Source organism: Pristiophorus japonicus, chromosome 12, assembly GCF_044704955.1.
Source record: "Pristiophorus japonicus isolate sPriJap1 chromosome 12, sPriJap1.hap1, whole genome shotgun sequence".
NCBI classification, from domain to species: domain Eukaryota; kingdom Metazoa; phylum Chordata; class Chondrichthyes; family Pristiophoridae; genus Pristiophorus; species Pristiophorus japonicus.
This window is the reverse complement of record NC_091988.1, coordinates 74,289,553-74,312,019: the sequence shown is the minus strand read 5'-3', so window position 1 is coordinate 74,312,019 and position 22,467 is coordinate 74,289,553. Positions and strand designations below refer to the sequence as shown.

Sequence of the window (22,467 nt, the reverse complement as noted above, 5' to 3'; positions counted from 1 at the left end):
CCGGATGGCAGGACTGACATATGAGGAGAGACTGGATCAACTGGGCCTTTATACACTGGCGATTAGAAGGATGAGAGGGGATCTCATAGAAATGTATAGGATTCTGACGGGACTGGACAGGTTAGATGCGGGAAGAATGTTCCCGATGTTGGGGAAGTCCAGAACCAGGGAACACAGTCTTAGGATAAGGGGTAGGCCATTTAGGACTGAGATGAGGAGAAACTTCTTCACTCAGAGAGTTGTTAACCTGTAGAATTCCCTGCCGCAGAGAGTTGTTGATGCCAGTTCATTGGATGTATTCAAGAGGGAGTTAGATATGGCCCTTACGGCTAAAAGGATCAAGGGGTATGGAGAGAAAGCAGGAAAGGGGTACTTAGGTGAATGATCAGCCATGATCTTCTTGAATGGCGGTGCAGGCTCGATGGGCCGAATGGCCTACTCATACACCTATTTTCTATGTTTCTATGTTTAGAAGAATGAGAGGTAATCTCATTAAACATGCAGGATTCTGAAGGGGATTGACAGGGTGAATGCTGAGAGGTTGTTTCCCCTGACTGGAACGAAGGTGTATAGTCTCAGGGTAAGGGGTCAGCCATTTAAGACAGAGATGAGGAAGACTTTCTTCACTCAGAGGATTGTGAATCTTTGGAATTCTCTGCCCCAAAGGGCTGAGTCTCTGAATATATTCAAAGCTAAGATCGATAGATTTTTGGAGTCTCGGGGAATCAAGGGATATTGAGATCGGGCGGGAAAGTGGAGTTGAGGTCGATGAACAGCCATTATCTCATTGAATTGCGGAGCAGGCTCGAGGGGTCATATGGCCTACTGCTGCTCCTATTTCTCATGTTCTTATAAATAAAAAAATGGAAGGTTGAGATGGGAAAAGGACCATTAAGGGATGGACAGAATAATACCACAGGCAGCCACAGAGAGATGGCAGAAATATTAAATAATTATTTTGCTTCAGTATTTACCAGGGAGATAGAGCAGGTGGACATGACAAAGGATGATAAGATTAGTAATGAGATAAGTACATTTAAAATAAAAAGAGGGGCTATAATAAATAAACTAATCAAACTCAGAGGATAAAACCCCTGGTCTGGATGCATTGCATCCACTCATTTTAAAAGAATCTAGGGAAGACGTAGCAGAGGCATTAGTTCAATAATTCATTCGAAAAGGATGTAGTGCCAGAGGATTGACGGATAGCTAATGTAATACAGGTGCAACGTCCCGAATCCGGAACTCCGAAAACTGACATTTTCTGCATTGCTGATGGAGTCGTTCATCATCCGGAATTATTGTCCGAAAACCCGACATTTTTGAGGCAAAACGTAAACTCTGGCACGGATTCGGTCGAGGATTCCAGATTTCAGACAAGAAAATCAAATCTGAAATCCGGAATCCTCGACTGAATCCATGCGGAATTGGGGTTTTGCTCGATTTTGGAACTGGCCACTCAAAACCTGGCACGGATTCGGTCGATGATTCCGGATTTCAGACTATTGATTTTCATGTCTGAAATCCGGGACATACCCAAAAATCAGAATAACATAGATTAACATAGAAAATAGGTACAGGAGTAGGCCATTCAACCCGTCGAGTCTGCACCGCCATTCAATAAGATCATGGCTGATCATTCCCTCAGTGGAATGGACTTCGTCCCAACGGTTCCGGATTTCGGACGTTGTACCTATACCTATATTTAAGACGGTAGATAGAACATGGCCAGGGAACTATAGACGAGTCAGAGTAACACTAGTGGTAGAAAAAATAATGGAATCCCTACTAAAGGAGAAAATAGAAGAACATCTAGAAACCAAAAATATAATAATGAATAGTAAGCATGGATTTCTTGCTTGACCGACCTCATTGAATTTTTTGAAGAGGTAACAGAGAGAATAGACAATGGTAATGCAGTAGATGTAATTTATCTAGATTTTCAAAAAGTCTTCGATAAGGTATCCCATAATAGACCGATGAACAAGGTCAGAGAAAGCGGAGTCAGCGGAAAAGTAGCAGAATGGATAGCTAGCTGGCTTCAAGATAAATAGCAGAGAGTAGGTATAAAGGGTAGCTATTCACAGTGGCAGAAGTTGGGCAGTGGTGTTCCACAAGGATCAGTGCTGGGACCACTGTTGTTCACAATTTATATTAACGATTTAGACTTTGGAATCAAAAATACAATTTCTAAATTTGCGGCTGACACCAAATTGGGGGAGATAGTCAATACTGAAGAGGACTGCAACAAATTACTGGAGGACATTAATAAACTTGCAGAATGGGCATATAATTGGCAAATGAATTTCAACACTTGGAGGGTGAGAGACTGGATGGAGTGGAGGAACAAAGGGATCTCAGAGTACAAATACACAAATCACTAAAAGTAGCGATGCAGGTTAACAACATAAAAAAGTAAACCAAGCACTAGGGTTTATTTCTAGAGGGATAGAATTGAAAAGTAGTGAAGTTATGCTAAACTTATATCGTACCTTGTTTAGACCGCACTTGGAGTACTGCGTACAATTCTGGTCTCCAAAATTACAAAAAGAATATAGAGGCAATGAAGAGGGTGCAGAAAAGATTTACAAAGATGATACCAGAAATATGAAGATATCCCTATCAGGAAAGGATGAACAGGCTGGGTCTCTTTTCTCTTGAATAGAGAAGGCTGAGGGATGACCGCAAAGAGGTCTTTAAAATTACAAAAGGTTTTGATAGAGTGGATACAGAGAGAATGTTCCAACTAGAGGCCATCAAACCAAGAAATCCAATAGGAAATTCAGGAGAAGCTTCTTTACCCAAAGAGTGGTGTGAATGTGGAACTCGCTACCCCATGGAGTGGTTGAAGCGAATAGTATAGATGCATTTAAGGGGCGGTTAGACAAGCATATGAGGGAGAAAGGAATAGAGGGTTATGCTGATAGAGTTAGATGAGGAAAGACAGGGGGAGGCTCGAGTGGAGCATAAACGCCAGCATGAACTGGTTGGGCCGAATGGCTTGTGTCTTTGCCATATATCCTATATAATCCTGTGTAATTCTTCCAATTCTGGCTATTTGCGCAGCCCCGATTTCTCTCGCTCCAGCATTAGCGGCCGTAGTTTCAGCTGATAGGCCCTGATCTGGAATTACCTCTAGAACCCTCTCTACCCCTCTCTCTTGTCCTTTCAGGACCCTTCTTAAAACCTACCTCTTTGACGAAGTTTTTGATCATCTGTCCTAATATCTCCTTATGGGGCTCAGTGCCAATTTTTATTTAACAATCGCTGCAGTGATGCGCCTTTTGTCTATGTTAAAGGGGAGCTATAAATGCATGCTGTTGTTGAATTAGTGGTTCATGTGTCAATTAAGCTGAAAAACCATTGAGGTCTCCTTGGGAAATGTGTGCATCGTATCCAGAACAAATTAATACTTGTCTCCTCAGAGTCAAGAGTATGTGGAGTGGGCTGGGATGTAATTCTCAAATGACTCATTACCCACTTCTCAAACTTCACATAAGTTTAAAAAAATATCTGCCCACACGACTGCTAACCGCATCGATTATCTTTCCCACAAGTTGAAGAACATAACTTGCTATTACCCACCTATAAAGCAATCTTCAAATTGATTTTTGTTTTTTTCTGAATGATTCGGTGATTGTGACCGCTAATCACTGACAGGTTGTGACATGACCGCTCCTGCATTTACAAAGTCAGGAAATTGAGGAACAGTTTCTCTATCCTCACTAAGATAACCTGCACTCACTCGGAGGTTTGCTTTTAATTGGTGAAGCCTTTAGATGTTCCACAGGTTCGTATTTCAATGTGTAAAATTACAACCTGACAGATTGCACTAAATCCTCTGAGGTAGATGTTTTGGTTCCAATACTCGGAAACTGCTCCATGTCCTAAAGCCATATCGGATTTTGTGTTGCTGCAGGGTTATGTTAACTATTTTGCAGTGGCTGTAGTATATTTGTATCAAACTAATATTTTGAAGAGTTCTGTTTTGCTCCAAATTTAAAAAGAAAAAGAAAGGAAAGACTTGCATTTCTACAATGCTTTTCACAACCACCGGACACCCCAAAGCGCTTTGCAGGCAATGAAGTACTTTTGGAGTTGAGCCACTGCTATAATCATCATCATCACAGGCAATCCCTCGGGGTCGAGGATGACTTGCTTCCACATTAAAAATGAGTACCCAGGTAACAGCTGAACTTATTTTAAACAGTGGAAGATGCCTGTGTGTGAATTCTTTTAATGTGGAGTGCCATTGCACACCAGCCACCACACGGGCTTGACAGAGTAAGGTCTTGTTCCAGTGGCAAGGAGATCCAAGATGACTAGAGACTAGGCTTCACCGATGTGCCAATACAGACACACAAACTCAAACTCCTACTCCTACTGTCCTCCTTCCTTTCCACAGGACCTCTCTCTACGTGGAATTCATAGTACGCAATGAGCCTCACAGCCTCGCTATTGGCCCGTGCTGCGCCTTCCCTTGGTCTTGTCCACTCTACTCCACCTCTTGGCTCCGACCTCTCCCCTCCTCCATGCTCTTCTCGCCGGTCCCGAACTCCGCACCTCGCCGGTCCCGAACTCCGCACCTCGCCGGTCCCGACCTCCGCACCTCGCCGGTCCCAACCCCCGCTCCTCGCCGCTTTCGACCCCCGAACCTCGCTGCTTCCGACCTCCACTCCAAGCCGATTCTGACCTCCGCTCACTGCTGTAATGTAGGAAAAGTGGCAGCCAATTTGTGCACAACAAGCTCCCACAAACAGCAGTGTGACAATGATCAGATAATCTGTTTTAGTGATGCTGATTGAGGGATAAATATTGACCAGGACACCGGGGATAACTCCCCTGCTCTTCTTCGAAATAGTGCCATGGGATCTTTTATGTCCACCTGAGAGAGCAGACGGGGCCTCGATTTAATATTTCATCTGAAAGCTGGTACCTCCGACTGGACAGCACTCCCTCGGCATTGCCTTGGAGTGTCAGCCTAGATTTATGTGCTCAAGTCCCTGGAGTGGGACTTGAACCCACAACCTTCTGACTCAGAGGTGAGCGTGCTACCCACTGAGCTAGTGGCTGCCAAATTTACCTTATATTGGATATTAAAAAGATATCAAACATTATGATTTCCTGCATTACAGCAGTCACTACGACCCAAAAGTAATTCATCGATGAAAGGCTGAGTTGTTACAGTAATGTGATGAGGCGCGATATAACTGCAAATCTGAATCTTCCTTCTTTTCCTTTCCTTTGCTTCCTCTTGCATTATTTTCCTTTTTTCTTTCCTCTGTCCTTTCCTCCTCCATTTCTTTCTTTTCTTCCCTTATTTCTTCCTTTTCTCTCTCCTCTTTCTTCCTATTCTTCTCCTCTCTCTCCCTCCCTCTCTTCCTTTTCTCCCTCCCTCTTTCTTCCTTGTTTCCCTCCCTCCCTGCTCTCTACGTTTCACCATCCCTTCTTCCTTCCTTCCCTCCCACCGTTCTTTCCTGCTGCATTTGTATTTTCTTGTGCTGCTGGTAACCTACAAAAACCGAATATGTTTCCAACATTTATTTTTAGGTTTAATGTCATGATTTTGGTTGTAGCTGGCTCACTCTTTATTCTTGGAAGTAGGAAAGCCATTTTAGATTTTATGGTGTTCTTCTCTGCTTATTTCAGACACCGAACCCTTATCGTATGGATTTCCATAAAGATTAACTTTGTTACTGTCATGTATGCACCTGTGAGTATGCTCACAGGTTTGTAGCCAGTCATGTGATGTTCACAAGACTCAATAAAACCCCAACCAGTTGGGTTTGGGGGATCCATGATGAGGCAGGTGGTTGTGAGCCTTGTGGATGAACTGGTAATGAACGTGTAGTGTGATTGTTAAACCTTTGCTAATAATCCAACTAGTTCTTAATAGCAATGTGTTGCTATGAATTCTTAAACAAATAACCCATGAAGCAAATGCATTACAGTTACTGTCTGCAATTGTCACGTCCTAGTATTTATAAGCATTGCAGTGCTCTGCTGTGGACATACCAGCGTATTTGTGTGGCAGTGATGAAAGCAGCACCGGACAAAGTCATTATATATAACCTGAGCAGGGTATCGGAGAGTATACAACAGTAACTTCATCTTTTTTATGCCATGCTTGCTGAAAAACGCCCTTCCATCTGTGATTCCAACACGCCTATGATGCTGTCTTAGCACTAAATCAAGAAAAATCCTTGCTTCCCACCATGCTTCCATCAACCACCCCTCGCTCCCTTTCCCTTCTTGTGCCTCCCATCTTCAGTCACATACTGTCCCAATTAGCTTTACTGTCTCTGTCTTTACAGTGACGTGCTTTCCTTCTCTGCCCTGCTTCCCGTCTGTCTCACTGACGAAGGGAATCAATAGGGTAGATACAGAGACACTTATTACCTCTGGTGGGGAACTCCAGGACAAGGAGGTGCAAGCTTAAAATTAGAACTAGGCCATTTACAAGTGAAGTCAGGATGTCCTTTCTCATACAAAGGACAGTGGAAATCTGGAGCTCTCCCCCCGCCCTCCAACCCACCCTGCCCCATCCCCAAACCTCTGTGGATGCTAGGGGTCAATTGACATTTTCAAGACTGGAATGGATAGATTTCTGTTGGTTAAAGGTACTGAGGGATATGGAGCAAAGGCGGGTAAATGGAGTTGAGGTCAATGTTCTCTTTAAGCTATGCGGTGGTGCAGTAATGGGAAAGATACCGCGCCGGCCGCTCACCGTCTTTCACATTGTAAATATGACGCGTGCATGAAAATTTAAAGAGACCGCGCACCAAAATAAACAGGCCACGCAGAACAAAGTGCAGCATTGGTTGAAGTACAGAGCAACCATGGTCTAATTGAATGACGGAACAAGCTCGAGGGGCTACTTTTGATCCTATGTTCCCATGTTCCCATGCTTTTCCTTCCGCCTTCTCTCTCTTCATGTTCTCCTGTGTCACCCGTGGCTTAGTGGATAGCACACTCACCTCTGAGTCAGATGGTTGTGGGTTCAAGTCCCACTCCAGGGACTTGAGCACAAAAAACTAGGCTGATACTTCAGTGCGGTGCTGTTGGAGGTGACGTCTTTCGGATGAGACGTTAAACCGAGGACCCGTCTGCCCTCACAGGTGGACGTAAAAGATCCCATGGCCACTATTTTGAAGAAGAACAGGGGAATGCTCCCTGGTGTCCTGGCCAATGTTTATCCCTCAATCAACATCACTAAAACAGATGATCTGGTCATTATCACATTGCTGTTTGTGGGAGCTTGCTGACGCGTTTCCCACATTACAACAGTGGCTACATTTCAAAAAATACTTTATTGGCTGTAAAGCGCTTTGAGACGACCGGTGGTCATGAAAGGCGCTTGTATAAATGCAAGTCTTTTCTTTTTCTCCCTCTCTTTCTGTTCTCCCTCTTCCCACTGCTCCCTCTCCAATCTGTCCCCATTTCTTTCCACAACAGGCTTTCATTTTCTTGAAAGTATTTTAAGTGCTTTAAGTAAAAGCACAGATGCTGTTATGTAGCACAAAGATGGCAGAGCGGATATGTAGGCAGGCTGAGGCAGGAATGGGTGCACGCAGGCTGCACCAAACGGAGCAACCAGAGGACAAGGGCGGCTGCCTGAGGCGGTATGTGTGAGGCCCACATTGGTGCGACGTAGGAGAATGTGTGCGGGCCATGAGCCTCGGTAATGGGTAGCCCAAGGACTGGATGAGTGAAGCTTGTAATGATGGGGATGAGAGATGCGGGTGGGGTGTGGCCTGAGACCTGCAGGTTGTGAACATTGGCCGAGAGGGTGTGGGGTGGCCAAAACAAGAAGAAGAAGAACACCAACTTGTATTTATATAGCGCCTTTAACTTAGTAAAGCTTCCCAAGGCGATTCCCAGGAGTGTTTTCGACAAAAAAAAAATTGACATCAGGCCATATAAGGAGAAATTAAGGCAGGTGACTAAAAGCTTGGTCAAGGGAGTAGGTTTTAAGCAGCATCTTAAAGGAGAAAAGAGAGGCGGAGAGGTTTAGGCAGGGAGTTCCAGAGCTTAGAGCCTAGGCAACAGAAGGCACGACCACCAATGGTTGAGTAATTATAGTCAGGAATGCTCAAGAGGGCAGAATTAGAGGAGCGCAGAGATCTCGGTAGGGAGGGGGAGGTAGTTGTGGGGTTGGAGGAGATTACAAGATCGGGAGGGGCGAGGCCATGGAGGGACTTGATTACAAGGATGATAATTTTGAAATTGAAGCGCGCTTAACCGGAAGCCAATGTAGGTTAGCGAGCACGGGGCTGATGGGTGAGCGGGACTTGGTGCAAGTTAGGACTCGGGCAGCCAAGTTTTGGATCACCTCAAGTTTACATAGGGTAGAATGTGGGAGGCCAGCCAGGAGTGCGTTGGAATATTCAAATCTAGAGGTAACACGGGCATGGATGAGGGTTTCAGCAGCGGATGAGCTGAGGCAGGGATAGAGACGGGCGACGTTGCAAGTTAGGAATAGGGCAGGTGGGTGGCCTGAGAACCTAGGCCTGAGATTACAACAACTTGTGTGTGTGTGTGTGTGTGCGTATATATATATATATATATGTATGTATGTATGTGTATCCTGTAACGTAAATCAAGGCAATGTGATGATCTGGTTTTGATCACCCAAGGGGGTCGGAGAGAACATTTTCTGTTTTTTTTTTTCTCCCCCTATTTACCTTGGGGTTTTTAACCTGGTTTTGCGCCTCTCCCAAGAGATTACATGGCTCTGGGCAGGGTGGAGAATGTCTTTATCATGATGCAGTAGTCATCACAGCTATATGGGACAGGCTAGATGGAACAAATGGGCATTTCCTGTCTGGCATTTTCATATGTTCCTGGACTAATAGTTAGCGAGGGCAGAGGGATCAAGGGGTTTTTTTGAGGAGGGGGACTGCTGACTGTGGTTTTGAAAGGGAGGGTTACCATGATTGAGGAGAGGGAGCCATTGACAATATTGGGTAAAATGGGTGGAAGGGAAGTTGGGCGATTAAATGTTTAGTGGGAATGGAGTCCAAGGAGCAGGAGGGAAATCTCGTGGACGCGATGAGCTTTGAGAGACCATGGGGAGCAATGGAGAGGAGGTAGCGAAAGATGTGGGGACAGGACTGGTGGGGGGGGTTTGGCTTGGTGGGCAGGAGAAATGGAAGGAAGCAATAATGGCAGCTGAATGAATGGTCCCTATCTTGGAGACAATGAAATCCTTGAGCTCTTTGCACTTGGTAGAGTTGAGGATGAAGGGGCCGGGGAGACGGGTTTAAGAAATAGAGAAATAAAGCCTTTGATTTGTTCCTAATGTTCTGATTGGTTATAAGAAAATATTTCCCAACAGATTTTGTAGACCGACATATTAATGTGTATTCAGTGATGCTCCTCCTATGGCTCAGTGGTAAAGCCATCGTGCAGTTGAGCCATGCAGATCAGAACACTGCAGTTTCAATTCACGATCAATGGTGAGATAGCTGGTATTACCCAGGGCAGCATTTAGGGCTCCAACGTTGGCCTCAGTGCCGTGAGCCAAAGGTGGAGGGACATCAGCCAGGGTTCCCACTCCTGATTACCATCCATTGCTGAAAAGGGCATGTCTGCCAACAGCAACAACAATTTGTATTTACATAGTGCCTTTAACGTACTAACACATTCCAAGGTGCTTCACAGGGGCGATTTGAAGCAAAATTTGAAACCAAGATACATGGTTGTCCAAAAGCTTGGTCACAGAGGTCGGTTTCAAGGAGCGTCTTCACGGAGGGCGGAGAAGTTTAGGGAGGAAGTTCAGAGTTTAGACAAGGTGAGAACGAGATGCTTGGCAGTGGTGGACTTGTCAATTCTCACTGGCTCGGCTCGTACACAAAGTATGACCAACTAGACGAGGCAGCAGAGGATTTTGACACTCGGATTTTGACACTCCACACCTCAGTCTTCTGGAGAGAAGGGGAGAAAATAAGTAAGGAAAATTTACATGAATTATAGACAGATTTGGCCAATGCCTATGTTGTTTTTATACAGTTTTTAATTTTTTGTCATACTTTTACCTTCCCAACCTGCTGCAATTTCTTTTCGCATTGCTCCATTTAAAAAAAAAATTATTCGTCCAATGGAACGTTTTTCAATAAATGCAGAGGGTTCTGCTTCTGTCTGGCTCTTGCCGTCATGTGTTTATGAATCCAGATCTCCGTGTCCTGTCATATCCTGTATTACAATGGGACAGACAGGCGAGATGTGGCATTTGATTTCAAAGCCTGGAATAATAACATGCAAGTTCTAAAAAGGGTCATCTTTTTATCAGAAGCCAAGGAGGCAGCGTTTGTACAATATTAATCACAGCCGAGCAAGTAAATGGCTTTTGTGTTTCAGCGCGCTGAGGATAAGCATGCATAATTTATATGCCCCAGTGGCCTAAGGTTTTTGCGATAATATTTCTTCAGGAATTTAACATCACTGGGTTTCTGTCTCTTTTTTTTTTAAATCCTCTCTCGCTCTTTCACGCACTAATTGTTTTTTTTCTCTCTTGATTTTTGTCTTCTGCGAACAGGTCACCCGGAAGGTCAAGTCCATGCAGATGTTCCGTAAGCCGGTGAACACTGCCATCCAAGGTGACCGCGTAGGGATCTGTGTCACCCAGTTTGACCCCAAACAGCTGGAGCGGGGCCTGGTCTGCACCCCAGAGTCCCTGCGCACCCTTCATGCCGCCATTATCTCCGTGAAGAAGATTCCTTATTTCAAAGGATCAGTCCACACCAAGGCCAAGTTCCACATCACTGTTGGCCACGAAACGGTCATGGGAAAGGTGACGTTCTTCAGCCCCGTCCCCGAGGAGTTTGAGGACGAACCCGTGACGGATTGTTTCGTCTTTGACCGGGAATATCTTTATCAGGAAGAATACCTGTCGCCAGCCAAGGACGCTGGCGCCGATCTCAGCGAGGCCGGTACCCAAACAGAGGGAGGCCGGGCTCCCAGGCAGCAGTGGGCCCTGTTGGAGTTCGAGAAACCCGTGACCTGCCCCAAGCTGTGCCTGGTGATAGGCTCCAAGCTGGACACCAACATCCACGCCAACACCTGCCGGCTGGCTTTTCATGGCGTCTTGCTGGAAGGCTTTGAGGAGAAAAACTACGCAGAGGACTCTCTGCCCAAGCTGAAGATCTTCAAGCTAAAGCACAAAGAGGGGCAAGTGGAAAGGGTAAGCAAGTCTGACACACCATCACCTGACATCCATCACCTCCTTCTGATGTTCTCAGAAGCTGGAACAGTTAGAGGGAAACATTGCATTTACAAGTCCATTTTCATGGAATCACCAATCATAAAACTGGCAACTTAAGCAATAAGTATCACCAAATTTTGAATTCTTAGAGCATCATTTGAAACTGTGCCCACTAGTAATAGTTTCCACTAAAGTTCAGATAATATTTATGCATAGTATTTACAGCACAGAAACAGGCCATTCGGCCCAGCTGGTCTATGCCAGTGTTTCTGCTCCACACAAGCCTCCTCCCACCAATGTTTCCTTTAAGCTGTATGACTGCACAGCGCTCTGGAGGTCCCGGACAGCCAGCTCCCCGACTTTTAAATGGAGAAACCGCACATGCGCGGAATTTTGAATGCGCCACAAAGCCTGTTAAAGGGGCCGCGCAGCCCAAAAAATAATTAGAGAGAACATTAAAATTAAACAACTGGCACAGGCACGATGGGCTGAATGGTCTCCTTCTGTGCTGTCTGATTCAATGTTAACATTGCCTCCCACCCTACTTCAGCCAACCTGATCTGCATATCCTTCTTTTCCTTTCTCCCTCATTTACTTACCTAGCTTCACCTTAAAGGCACCATATGTGTTTAACTATTTTTGTTCTATTTTCCCAACTTAAGAACATTACAGAAGTCAAAAATGAGAAATGGCAATTTGGTCCATTGAAACCCAGGCCTCTAGTACCCTAACTCTCCCATTGAAACCCATCCCTCCAGTACCCTAACTCTCCCATTGAAACCCATCCCTCTAGTACCCTAACTCTCCCATTGAAATCCACCCCTCCAGTACCCTAACTCTCCCATTGAAGCCCATCCCTCCAGTACCCTAACTCTCCTATTGAAACCCGTTCCTCGATTTCGAGGGACTGCCTATGATGATGATTGAAACACATCCCTCCAGTACCCTAACTCTCCTATTGAAACTCATCCCTCCAGTACCCTAATTCTCCTATTGAAGCCCATCCCTCTAGTACCCTAATTCTTCCATTGAAGGTTGTCACTCTAACTCCTACATCAGCAGTCAACTACATTTTGAACACTCCTAATGATTCTGTCATTTCTATCCTGCCCGACAGATCATTGCGAATGTTTATCACTCTTGAATTAAAGATGTTTTTATTAATGTTTGTCTTACTCCGAGATCACACTACAGATGTCACATGTTACAAATGTCCTCGCTGACCTACATTGGCTCCCGGTACGGTATGGCCTCGCCCTCCCTATCTCTGTAACTCTATAACCTTCCGAGAACTCTACGTTCCTCCATTTCTGGCCTATTGCGCATCCCTTATTTTAATCTATCCACCATTGGCGGCCGTGCCTTCAGCTGACGAGGTCCTAACCTCTGGAATTCCTTACCTAAACCTCCCACCTCTCCACCTCTCTCTGCTCCATGAAGACGCTGCTTAAAACCTACCTCTTTGTCCAAGCTGTCCAAAGATCTCCTTATGTGGCTCGTTGTCAAATTTTGTTTATCGCTCCTGTGAAGCGCCTCGCGACGTTTTATTACGTTAAAGATGTGATATAAATACTTGTTGTAGATTCAAAAACTATCTTAAAATGCTGGTTACTTCTGAGCCCCAAACCGAGACTGACCAAACACCTGACAAAACGCCAATTAATCTCTGAGTGACCTCGCGTTGCGTTCACTTATATCAACCAGAATTTCCCCCTTTAAAGGGATAGACTGGCATAAGCACAGCTATGCCTGAGCAGCAGAATAATACATCGGGCATTATCTGACATATTCGCAATAAAGCAGCGCATCATCCAGCCGGCCATAAGTAATATCATGGGACATACACGGAGATGTTTTGATCGGGAGACGTGACCAGGTTAACAGCGAGAGGCTGAGGAATATCGGGTAATGGGATATGGCACAGCAGGGTCAGAGAATGGCAGACAGAGAGTATGGGATGGAGGTGGGAGATGAGGGGGTATGGGATTGGGGGACCAAGGATATGAGACAAAGGGGTATCGGATAGGGGATAGTGGGTATGGGACAGGGCTGTGGGGAAAGAGCAGGAGAGTGGGAATAATTGGATAGCTCTTTCAAAGAACTGACACAGGCATGCTGGTGTGAATGGCCTCCTTCTGTGTGGCATAATTCTATGATGGGATGGGGTATTGGATAGCGTAGAGAGGATATAAGAACATAAGAAATAGGTGCAGGAGTAGGCCATTTGGCCCCTCAAGCCTGCTCCGCCGTTCAGTAAGATCATGGCTGATCTGATCTTGGCCTCAACTCCACTTCCCTGCCCCTCCCCATAACCCTTAACTTCCTTATCGTTCAAAAATCTGTCTGGGATAGGGGATAGAAGGTGTGGGAAATAGAGTATGGGATAAGATTGGATAGGGAACAGAGGGTATAGGCTAGGGCTATGGGGGAAGAGCAGGGGGAGTGGGACTAATTGGATAGCTCTTTCAAAGAGCCGGCACAGGCATGATGGACCGAATTGCTTCCTTCTGTGCTGTATCATTCTATTCTTTTTTTATTCTGATATTTACTTTGTTGAATTTTGGTTCAAGACCTTTTCTCAGCTGCACGGGCAAATGGCTGGATGCCTTTGTTGTAATGTTTAGAATAGTTTAGCACGAAGATACGGTGGTCGTTTCGATTTACAAACTGTATCCCACCAATGCAGTTTTGTCAGAGATCCCAGCCACTGGCAAATTTCATCATTCAGAATTTGCCAAATTCTACAACATGTATTTGGCTACAACATGTGGGAAGCCAAAGAAAGGCTGAAATATTTTGTCTTGGTTAACTGGATCCGCAGCGATTAAGTTGCAGCAGGTTGTTTATAGGCACACCCCACGGAGAGTCAATGAGTTACTTGCGGTTAAATCGCAGCATGTGTCTTTACTTATCATAATTAGAGGGTCCAGAACAAGGCCGCAGTGATCGAACTGTGAGCTTTGTATTCAGCGAGATTGATATTGCTGTGTAGCCCTTTCACTGGTGCACATGTAACGTTCAGTAATGTTACAGAGCCAGCCTGCTTTCACATTCCACCAGCGGCAAATGCATATTTTACACGTGAGAAGCTACTTTTGCTGCCTTCAGTTCCATTCTGACCATTCATAGGTTCTGCTCAATGCCGTGGATAAGATTTCAGGAGTGAGCAGATAAATGGAGCCCAATCTGTGGAGTGTAAAATAGGCCGCATTGTTTGCCATGTTACAGTAGCTATTCCAGATTCAGGAGTGCAGGATGTAAAACTCCCTTTGTCATACTCAACAAAGAGCTGAAAATATGGCCGCTCTCAAAAGTTCCATTCTGTTTAATGCTTGCACATCCTCGATTGTCTTGCACTTAAAAAAAAACTGCTATCGAATTTCAGCACTCAACAAGACACAACCACCTTTGTCTTCTTGGATAAAGGGCGTGGAACACTCCCGCTTTATTGCCCGCCCCAAAAAGCCTTTGCAGTCTAACTTATTTTCTTATAACATTATCCATGTTGTGCACGAACTGTTGACTTTCAGGTCCGTGTGACAATCGGGGAGGGGGGGCAGGTGGAGGGGTATTCCAGTTCGCTGAGTTCTCTGCTGCTTGAGCACATAAATCTAGTTTAACACTCCAGTGCAGTGCCGAGGGAGTGCTGTACTGCTGGATGTGTCATCCTTCAGATGAGACATAAGAAATAGGAGCAGGAGTAGGTCATTTGGCCTCTCAAGCCTGCTCTGCCATTCAGTAACATCATGGCTGATCTAATCATGGACTCAGCTCCACTTCACTGCCCGTTCCCCATAACCCTTTATTCCATTATCGCTCAAAAATCTGTCTATCTCCGTCTTAAATATATTCAATGACCCAGCCTCCACAGCTCTCTGGGACAGAGAATTCCACAGATTTACAACCCTCTGAGAGAAGAAATTCCTCCTCATCTCAGTTTTAAATGGGCGGCCGCTTATTCTGAGACAATGCCCCCTAGTTTTAGTTTCTCCTATGAGTGGAAATATCCTCTCTGCATCTACCATGTCAAGCCCTCTCATTATCTTATATGTTTTGTTAAGATCACCTCTCATTCTTTTTGAACTCCAATGAGCATAGGCCCATCTCACTCAACCTATCTTCATAAGTTAACCCCCTCACCTCCAGAATCAACATAGTGAACCTTCTCTGAACATCCTCCAATGCAAGTACATCCTTCCTTAAATACGGAGACCAACACTACGCAGGTGTGGCCTCACCAATACCCTGTACAGTTGTAGCAGGACTTTGCTGCTTTTATACTCTATCCCCCTTGCAATAAAGGCCAACATTTCATTTGCCTTCTAATTACTTGCGGTACCTGCATACTAACTTTTTGTGTTTCATGTACAAGGACCCCCAGATACCGCTGTACTGCAGCACTTTGCAATTTTTCTCCATTTAAATTATAATTTGCTTTTCTATTTTTTCTGCCAAAGTGGATAACCTCACATTTTCCCACATTATACTCCATCTGCCAAATTTTTGCCCACTCACTTAGCCTATCTATATCCCTTTGCAAATTATTTGCGTCTTCTTCACAATTTGCTCTCCCACCCATCTTTGTATCATCAGCAAACTTGGCTACATTATACTCGGTCCCTTCATCCAAGTCATTAATATAGATTGTAAATAGTTGAGGACCCAGCACAGATCTCTGCAGCACCCGACTAGTCACTGTTTGCCAACCGGAAAATGACCCATTTATCCCGACTCTCTGTTTTCTGTTAGTTAGCCAATCCTCTATCCATGCTAATATATTACTCCAACCCCGTGAAATGTTATCTTGTGCAGTAACCTTTTATGTGGCACCTTATTGAATGTCTTCTGGAAATCCAAATACACCGCATCCACTGGTTCCCCCTTATCTACCCTGTTCGTTACATCCTTAAAGAACTCCAGCAAATTTGTCAAACATGATTTCCCTTTCATCAAACCATGTTGACTCTGCTTGATTGAATCATGCTTTTCTAAATGTCCTGCTACTGCTTCCTTAATAATGGACTCCAGCATTTTACCAACGACAGACGTTAGGCTAACCGGTCTATAGTTTCCTGCTTTCTGTCTGCCTCCATATTTTAAATAGAGGCGTTACATTTGTGGTTTTCTAGTTCGCTGGGACTTTAAACCGAGGCCCTCTCTCAGGTGGATGTAAAAGATCCCATGGCACTATTTCGCAGAAGAACAAGGGAGTTATACCCGGTGTCCTGGCCAATATTTATCTCTCAATCAACATAACAAAAACAGATTACCTGGTCATTATCACATTGCTGTTTGTGGGAGCTTGCTGTGCGCAGGTTGGCTGCTGCGTTTCCCACATTATAACAGTGACTACACTCCAAAAAAGTACTGCAGTGGCTGTAAAGCACTTTGAGACGTCCGGTGTTCGTGAAAGGCTTTATATAAATGTAAGTCTTTTTGTAGCCCTGTGATTGGACTAAAAGATGGCAAGTCTATAACAGGCTGGGGCATGACTCTGTTGGGTCCTTCCTTCCTCTGAGGAGCAGCAGAGTTGCTTTGGTAGAAGGATGAAAGCTTCAAAAAGGAGTCACACCTCCATACCGAGGTGGAACACTGATGGGTGTTTGGAATGGATCTGTGGGCGCGCTGAGAGAAGTTAAAGTACCATCAAATGTTGGTGGAGAGATATTGGGCATTGGTGGGAATCCAAGAGCAGCTGGAAGGATCATCGGAGAAAAGGACTGTATCCATATCTCTGAAATGTCTTTCAGCCCTACAGCCCTCGGAAAGTTCTGCATTCTTCCAATTCTTGGCCATACCCAGCTTCCTTCACCCCACCATTGGCGGCCATGCGTAGGCCCTAAGTTCTGGAATTCCCTGCCTAAACCTCTCCGTCTCTGCACTGCTCTTTCCTCCTTTAAGACGCCCTGTAAAAACTACCTCTTTGACCCAGCTTTTGGTCACCTGTCCCAATATCTCCTTTTTTAGTTTGCTGTCAATTTTTGCCTGATAATGCTCCTGTGAAGTGCCTTGGGACGTTTTTCTACATTAAAAGTGCTGTTTAAATGCAAGCTATTGTAGGGAAAATAAAGCTTGTGTGGTGATGTGAGGGGGAAATGCCCAAGTAGTCTGAAGTGAAGGCGGGTTTACATTATGTTGTCTATTTTGTTCAGTATTGCCGTGGACCATATATCATCATCATCGGCAGTCCCTCGGAATCGAAGAAGACTTGCTTCCACTCTTAGCGTGAGTTCTTAGGTGGCTGTACAGTCCAATACGAGAACCACAGGTTGGACAGACAGTGGTTGATGGGAAGGGTGGGTGGGGAGCCTGGTTTGCCGCACGCTCCTTCCGCTGCCTGCGCTTGATTTCTGCATGCTCTCGGCGACGATACTCGAGGAGCTCAGTGCCCTCCCGGATGCACTTCCTCCACTTAGGGCGGTCTTTGGCCAGGGACTCCCAGGTGTCAGCGGGGATGTCGCACTTTATCAGAGAGGCTTTGAAGGTGTCCTTGTAACGTTTCTGCTGCCCACCCTTGGCACATTTGCCATGGACGAGTTCCAAGTAGAGCACTTGCTTTGGGAGTCTCGTGTCTGGCATGCGAACTATGTGGCCTGCCCAGCGGAGCTGATCAAGTGTGGTCAGTGCTTCAATGCTGGGCATGTTGGTCTGGATGAGGGTGCCAATGTTGGTGTGTCTGTCCTCCCAGGGGATTTGTAGGATCTTGCAGAGACATCGTTGGTGGTATTTCTCCAGCGACTTGAGGTGTCTACTGTACATGTCCATGTCTCTGGGCTATACAGGAGGGCAGGTATTACTGCGGCTCTGTAGACCATGAGCTTGGTGACAGTTTTGAGGGCCTGATCTTCAAACACTCTTCCTCAGGCAGCCGAAGGCTACACTGGAGGTGGAGTTGGATCTCGTCATCAATGCCTGCTCTTGTTGATAGGAGGCTCCCGAGATAAAGGAAGTGGTCCACATTGTCCAAGGCTGCGCCGTGGATCTTGATGCCTGGGGGGCAGTGCTGTGCGGAGAGGACAGGCTGGTGGAGGACCTTTGCCTTACTAATGTTTAGCGTAAGGCCCATGCTTTCATACGCCTCGGTAAATACGTCGACTATGTCCTGGAGTTCAGCCTGTGTGTGTGCACAGATGCAGGCGTCGTCTGCGTACTGTAGCTCGACGATAGAGGTTGGAGTGGTCTTGGACCTGGCCTGGAGATGGCAAAGATTGAACATCTTCCCATTGCTTCTGTAGTTTAGTTCCACTCCAGCGGGGAGCTTGTCAACTGTGAGGTGGAGCATGGCAGCGAGGAAGATTGAGAAGAGTGTTGAGGCAATGACGCCCCATATCTAAGCCTCAATGGGATAGCGGTTGTGTAAGGCACCTTATAAATGCAAATTCACAGAATCATACAGCACAGAAGGAGGCCATTCGGTTTCTCATGCCCATGCCAGCTCTTTGGAAAAACTATCTAATTCACATTCCCCCGCCCTTTCCGCATAGTCCTGCAAATGTTTGTTTCTTCCTGCCGCAGAGGCAACAACGCGAAGAATAGATCTTCCCAATAGTCCAGACCCACAAAAGTCAGGCAGGATGAACCAGTGAATATAAATGCAAGTGGAACTGAGCATCATGGCCATTGGGGCTGATTGCCAAAGTTCAAAGTCTCACAGGCAGTAATTTGTACACCCCTGGGTTAAGGCACTTCAGCCTTGAAATCATTGGGTTGAAAATATTGGGTTGAAACTTCTGTTAAAATAGCCGACAAAATAATTTCATACGAACATGTTATGTAATCAGACACTAATAACTGCACGGCCTAATTTCAAGGCCATTGTTCGACAGCATAAAAGTAGTTCACTTTATGTGTAATGTGTTCCATGCTTAACCTGTGAGTGCTGCAGGATTTAAAAGGTGGAAAACTTCCAATTCCTGAACCTGACATCCTGAACCTTAATGAGTACAAAATTCCCCTATTCCGCAAAACACAATCGAGTGGTTTACATTGAACAAACCTAGTTGTATTTCTTGGGAGAAAAATAATCCTTGTAGTGGCCCATAAGGGATATTTGAGCAATAGCACTAATTAGGGCGAGCGATTTGGTCCAAAAAATGATTCATCATTACTTAGTTCTACTTGGAAATCGGCTTTTTTCCTGCATCCTGCAATTTTTCTGTGAAATCCTATGCTTTGTGCAAAGATTTGCGTGAGTACATTGGCGGGGATATGTTGCAAGACGTCTCGATGAGACAAATCATTTAGTCTAGCAATGGTATGTGGAAAGTGCCTCATTTTAAGGTTAGGGCTGCTATTGGGGCCACTGCACTTGGTGGATGGGCCAGATGATGCATGTTGCCCTTGGCTGTTGTGCAAGATTTTGCACTGGTTCAACTATTGTTTTCATGGTGTTTTGCGGAATATACAGTTCTCCAGCAATTCTCTCCGTCCTAATCTTCTTTTACTGTCACTACAAACATGCGTGGAATATTTGCCGTTTGCAGAAAGCAGTGTGTGGACTCTTAACCACGGTAGGAAAATTATTAACCGTCCAGACCTCCTCCCTGGCAATCTGTACAAGAATTACATAGAATTACAGAGAATGTACAGCACAGAATCAAGCCATTCGGCCCAACAAGTCCATGCCGGTATTTATGCTCCACACGAGCCTCCTCCCAAATTTCTTTAACCCCGTCACCATATCCTTCTATTCCTTTCTCCCTCGTGTGTTTATCTAGCCTCCCCTTAATGCATCTTTGCTATTCGCCTCAACCACTCCCTGTGGTAGCGAGTTCCACATTCCCACCACTCTCTGGGTAAAGAAGTTTCTGCTGAATTCCCCATTGGATTTATTAGTGACCATCTGATGGTTATGGCCCCTCGTTTTGGATTCCCCACAATTCTGTCACCCTCTTCCCCGGTTCAGCAACCCTGAAGAGGGAAGAGCAGGATAATACAACAGTGAAGATAAAACTGTGTCACCACCTCTGCTTCAGGCACTTGCAGAAACGGTGACGAACCCAAAGACAATTCAGACCAGGTTGGATGACCCCATGTACACCTCCCACACCCAACATGGCTTCCTTGATCCTGTAGTGTACAGCTCTTAAATGTTCAACCCCTACATGTGAAGCAGCACTTGTGCAAGTTTTAATCTTAAAATGAAATATTGGTGCCAGAATCATGCCACAGTGAAATCTTTATTGGAAAGTCAAAGGACCGACACAGTCATTATTCCTTATTGGTGGCTCAGCTTACGAAAGCCTCTACTCATTTCACTGGTGCTTCACCCTCTGGCTGCTTTTGTTCTGCAAGACCATCAGTAGGCCGGGGCCATTAGAGGGAGCAATGTGCGACGGCATGCCACTGCAGGGAGCAGCAAGTGTTGCTGCAGGAGGGCGATGGCTGTGAAGACGGGTCTGGATTTGATGTCACCCAAATCCAGGTCACTGATTGGAGTGCGGGCAGGTACAGCTGGAACGTCGAGGCAGAGGAGCGGTGAGAGTTCATAGGGGGACGTGATCGGGGCCCAGAAGAGGCGTGAGTTCGGGTTCTAGAAGAAGTGAGGGCCCAGGGGCAGCATGAGCCAGCCCACACTGCGATATGTGTGCACACTCGGTCCGTTCAGTTGAGCTGGTCGCCAGTCGTCTTGGTGAATCCTTGCCACTGGACCAAGACCTTGCTCTGTCAAGCCCATGTGGCGGCTAGTGTGTAACGGCCACCACACACTAAAAGAAATCCACGCACAGGCATCTTCCACTCTTCAACGTGTAGTTCGGGACCTGGAATATTAGGTCCTTCATTGAAACACCAATGAACTCATCCCTTTTTGGCGTGGAAGCAAGTCATCCTTGGAAGAAGGGACCGAGTGTAACGTAGCCAAGTTTGCTGACAATACAAAGGTGGGAGGAAAAGCAATGTGTGAGGAGGACACAAAAAATCTGCAAAAGGACATAGACAGGCTAAGTGAGTGGGCAAAACTTTGGCAGATGGAGTATAATGTTGGAAAGTGTGAGGTCATACACTTTGGCAGAAAAAAAATCAAAGAGCAAATTATTATTTAAATGGAGAAAGATTGCAAAGTGCTGCAGTACAGCGGGACCTGGGGGTACTTGTGCATGAAACACAAAAGGATAGTATCTAGGTATAGCAAGTGATCAGGAAAGCCAATGGAATCTTGGCCTTTATTGTCAAGGGGATGGAGTATAAAAGCAGGAAATACTTGCTACAGTTATACAGGGTATTGGTGAGGCCACACCTGGAAACATAGAAACATAGAAAATAGGTGCAGGAGTAGGCCATTCGGCCCTTCGAGCCTGCACCGCTATTCAATGGGTTCATGGCTGAACATGCAATTACAGTACCCCATTCCTGCTTTCTCGCCATACCCCTTGATCCCCCTAGTAGTAAGGACTACATCTAACTCCTTTTTGAATATATGTAATGAATTGGCCACAACAACTTTCTGTGGTAAAGAATTCCACAGGTTCACCACTCTCTGGGTGAAGAAGTTTCTCCTCATCTCGGTCCTAAATGGCTTACCCCTTGGACTGTGACCCCTGGTTCTGGACTTTCCCAACATTGGGAACATTCTTCCTGCATCGAACCTGTCTGAACCCGTCAGAATTTTAAACGTTTCTATGAGATCCCCTCTCATTCTTCTGAACTCCAGTGAATACAAGCCCAGTTGATCCAGTCTTTCTTGATATGTCAGTCCCGCCATCCCGGGAATTAGTCTGGTGAACCTTTGCTGCACTCCCTCAATAGCAAGAATGTCCTTCCTCAAGTTAGGAGACCAAAACTGTACACAATACTCCAGGTGTGGCCTCACCAAGTGTACAACTGTAGTAACCCCTCCCTGCCCCTGTACTCAAATCCCCTCGCTATGAAGGCCAACATGCCATTTGCTTTCTTAACCGCCTGCTGTACCTGCGTGTAGTTTTGAAACATAGAAACATAGAAAATAGGTGCAGGAGTAGACCATCCAGCCCTTCGAGCCTGCACCACCATTCAATAAGATCATGGCTGATCATTCCTTCAGTACTCCGTTCCTGCTTTCTCTCCATACCCCTTGATCCCTTTAGCCGCAAGAGCCATATCTAACTCCCTCTTGAATATATCCAATGAACTGGCATCAACAACTCTCTGCGGTAGGGAATTCCATAGGTTAACAACTCTGTGAGTGAAGAAGTTCCTCCTCATCTCAGTCCTAAATGGCTTACCCCTTATCCTAAGACTATGTCCCATGGTTCTGGACTTCCCCAACATAGGGAACATTCTTTCTG

The 22,467-nt window shown here is 45.6% G+C and overlaps 1 protein-coding gene across 11 annotated transcripts in view; it reads left to right on the top strand.

Annotated features, from left to right (window-relative positions):
- Positions 1-22,467, top strand: part of eefsec (eukaryotic elongation factor, selenocysteine-tRNA-specific) — a 468,842-nt gene that overhangs the window by 239,492 nt on the left and 206,883 nt on the right. For all 11 annotated transcript variants that reach the window (XM_070895666.1, XM_070895672.1, XM_070895675.1 and 8 more), the window contains one exon: positions 10,538-11,182. In XM_070895666.1, the coding sequence (XP_070751767.1) occupies positions 10,538-11,182 (645 nt within the window). The remainder of the gene's footprint in view (positions 1-10,537; positions 11,183-22,467) is intronic.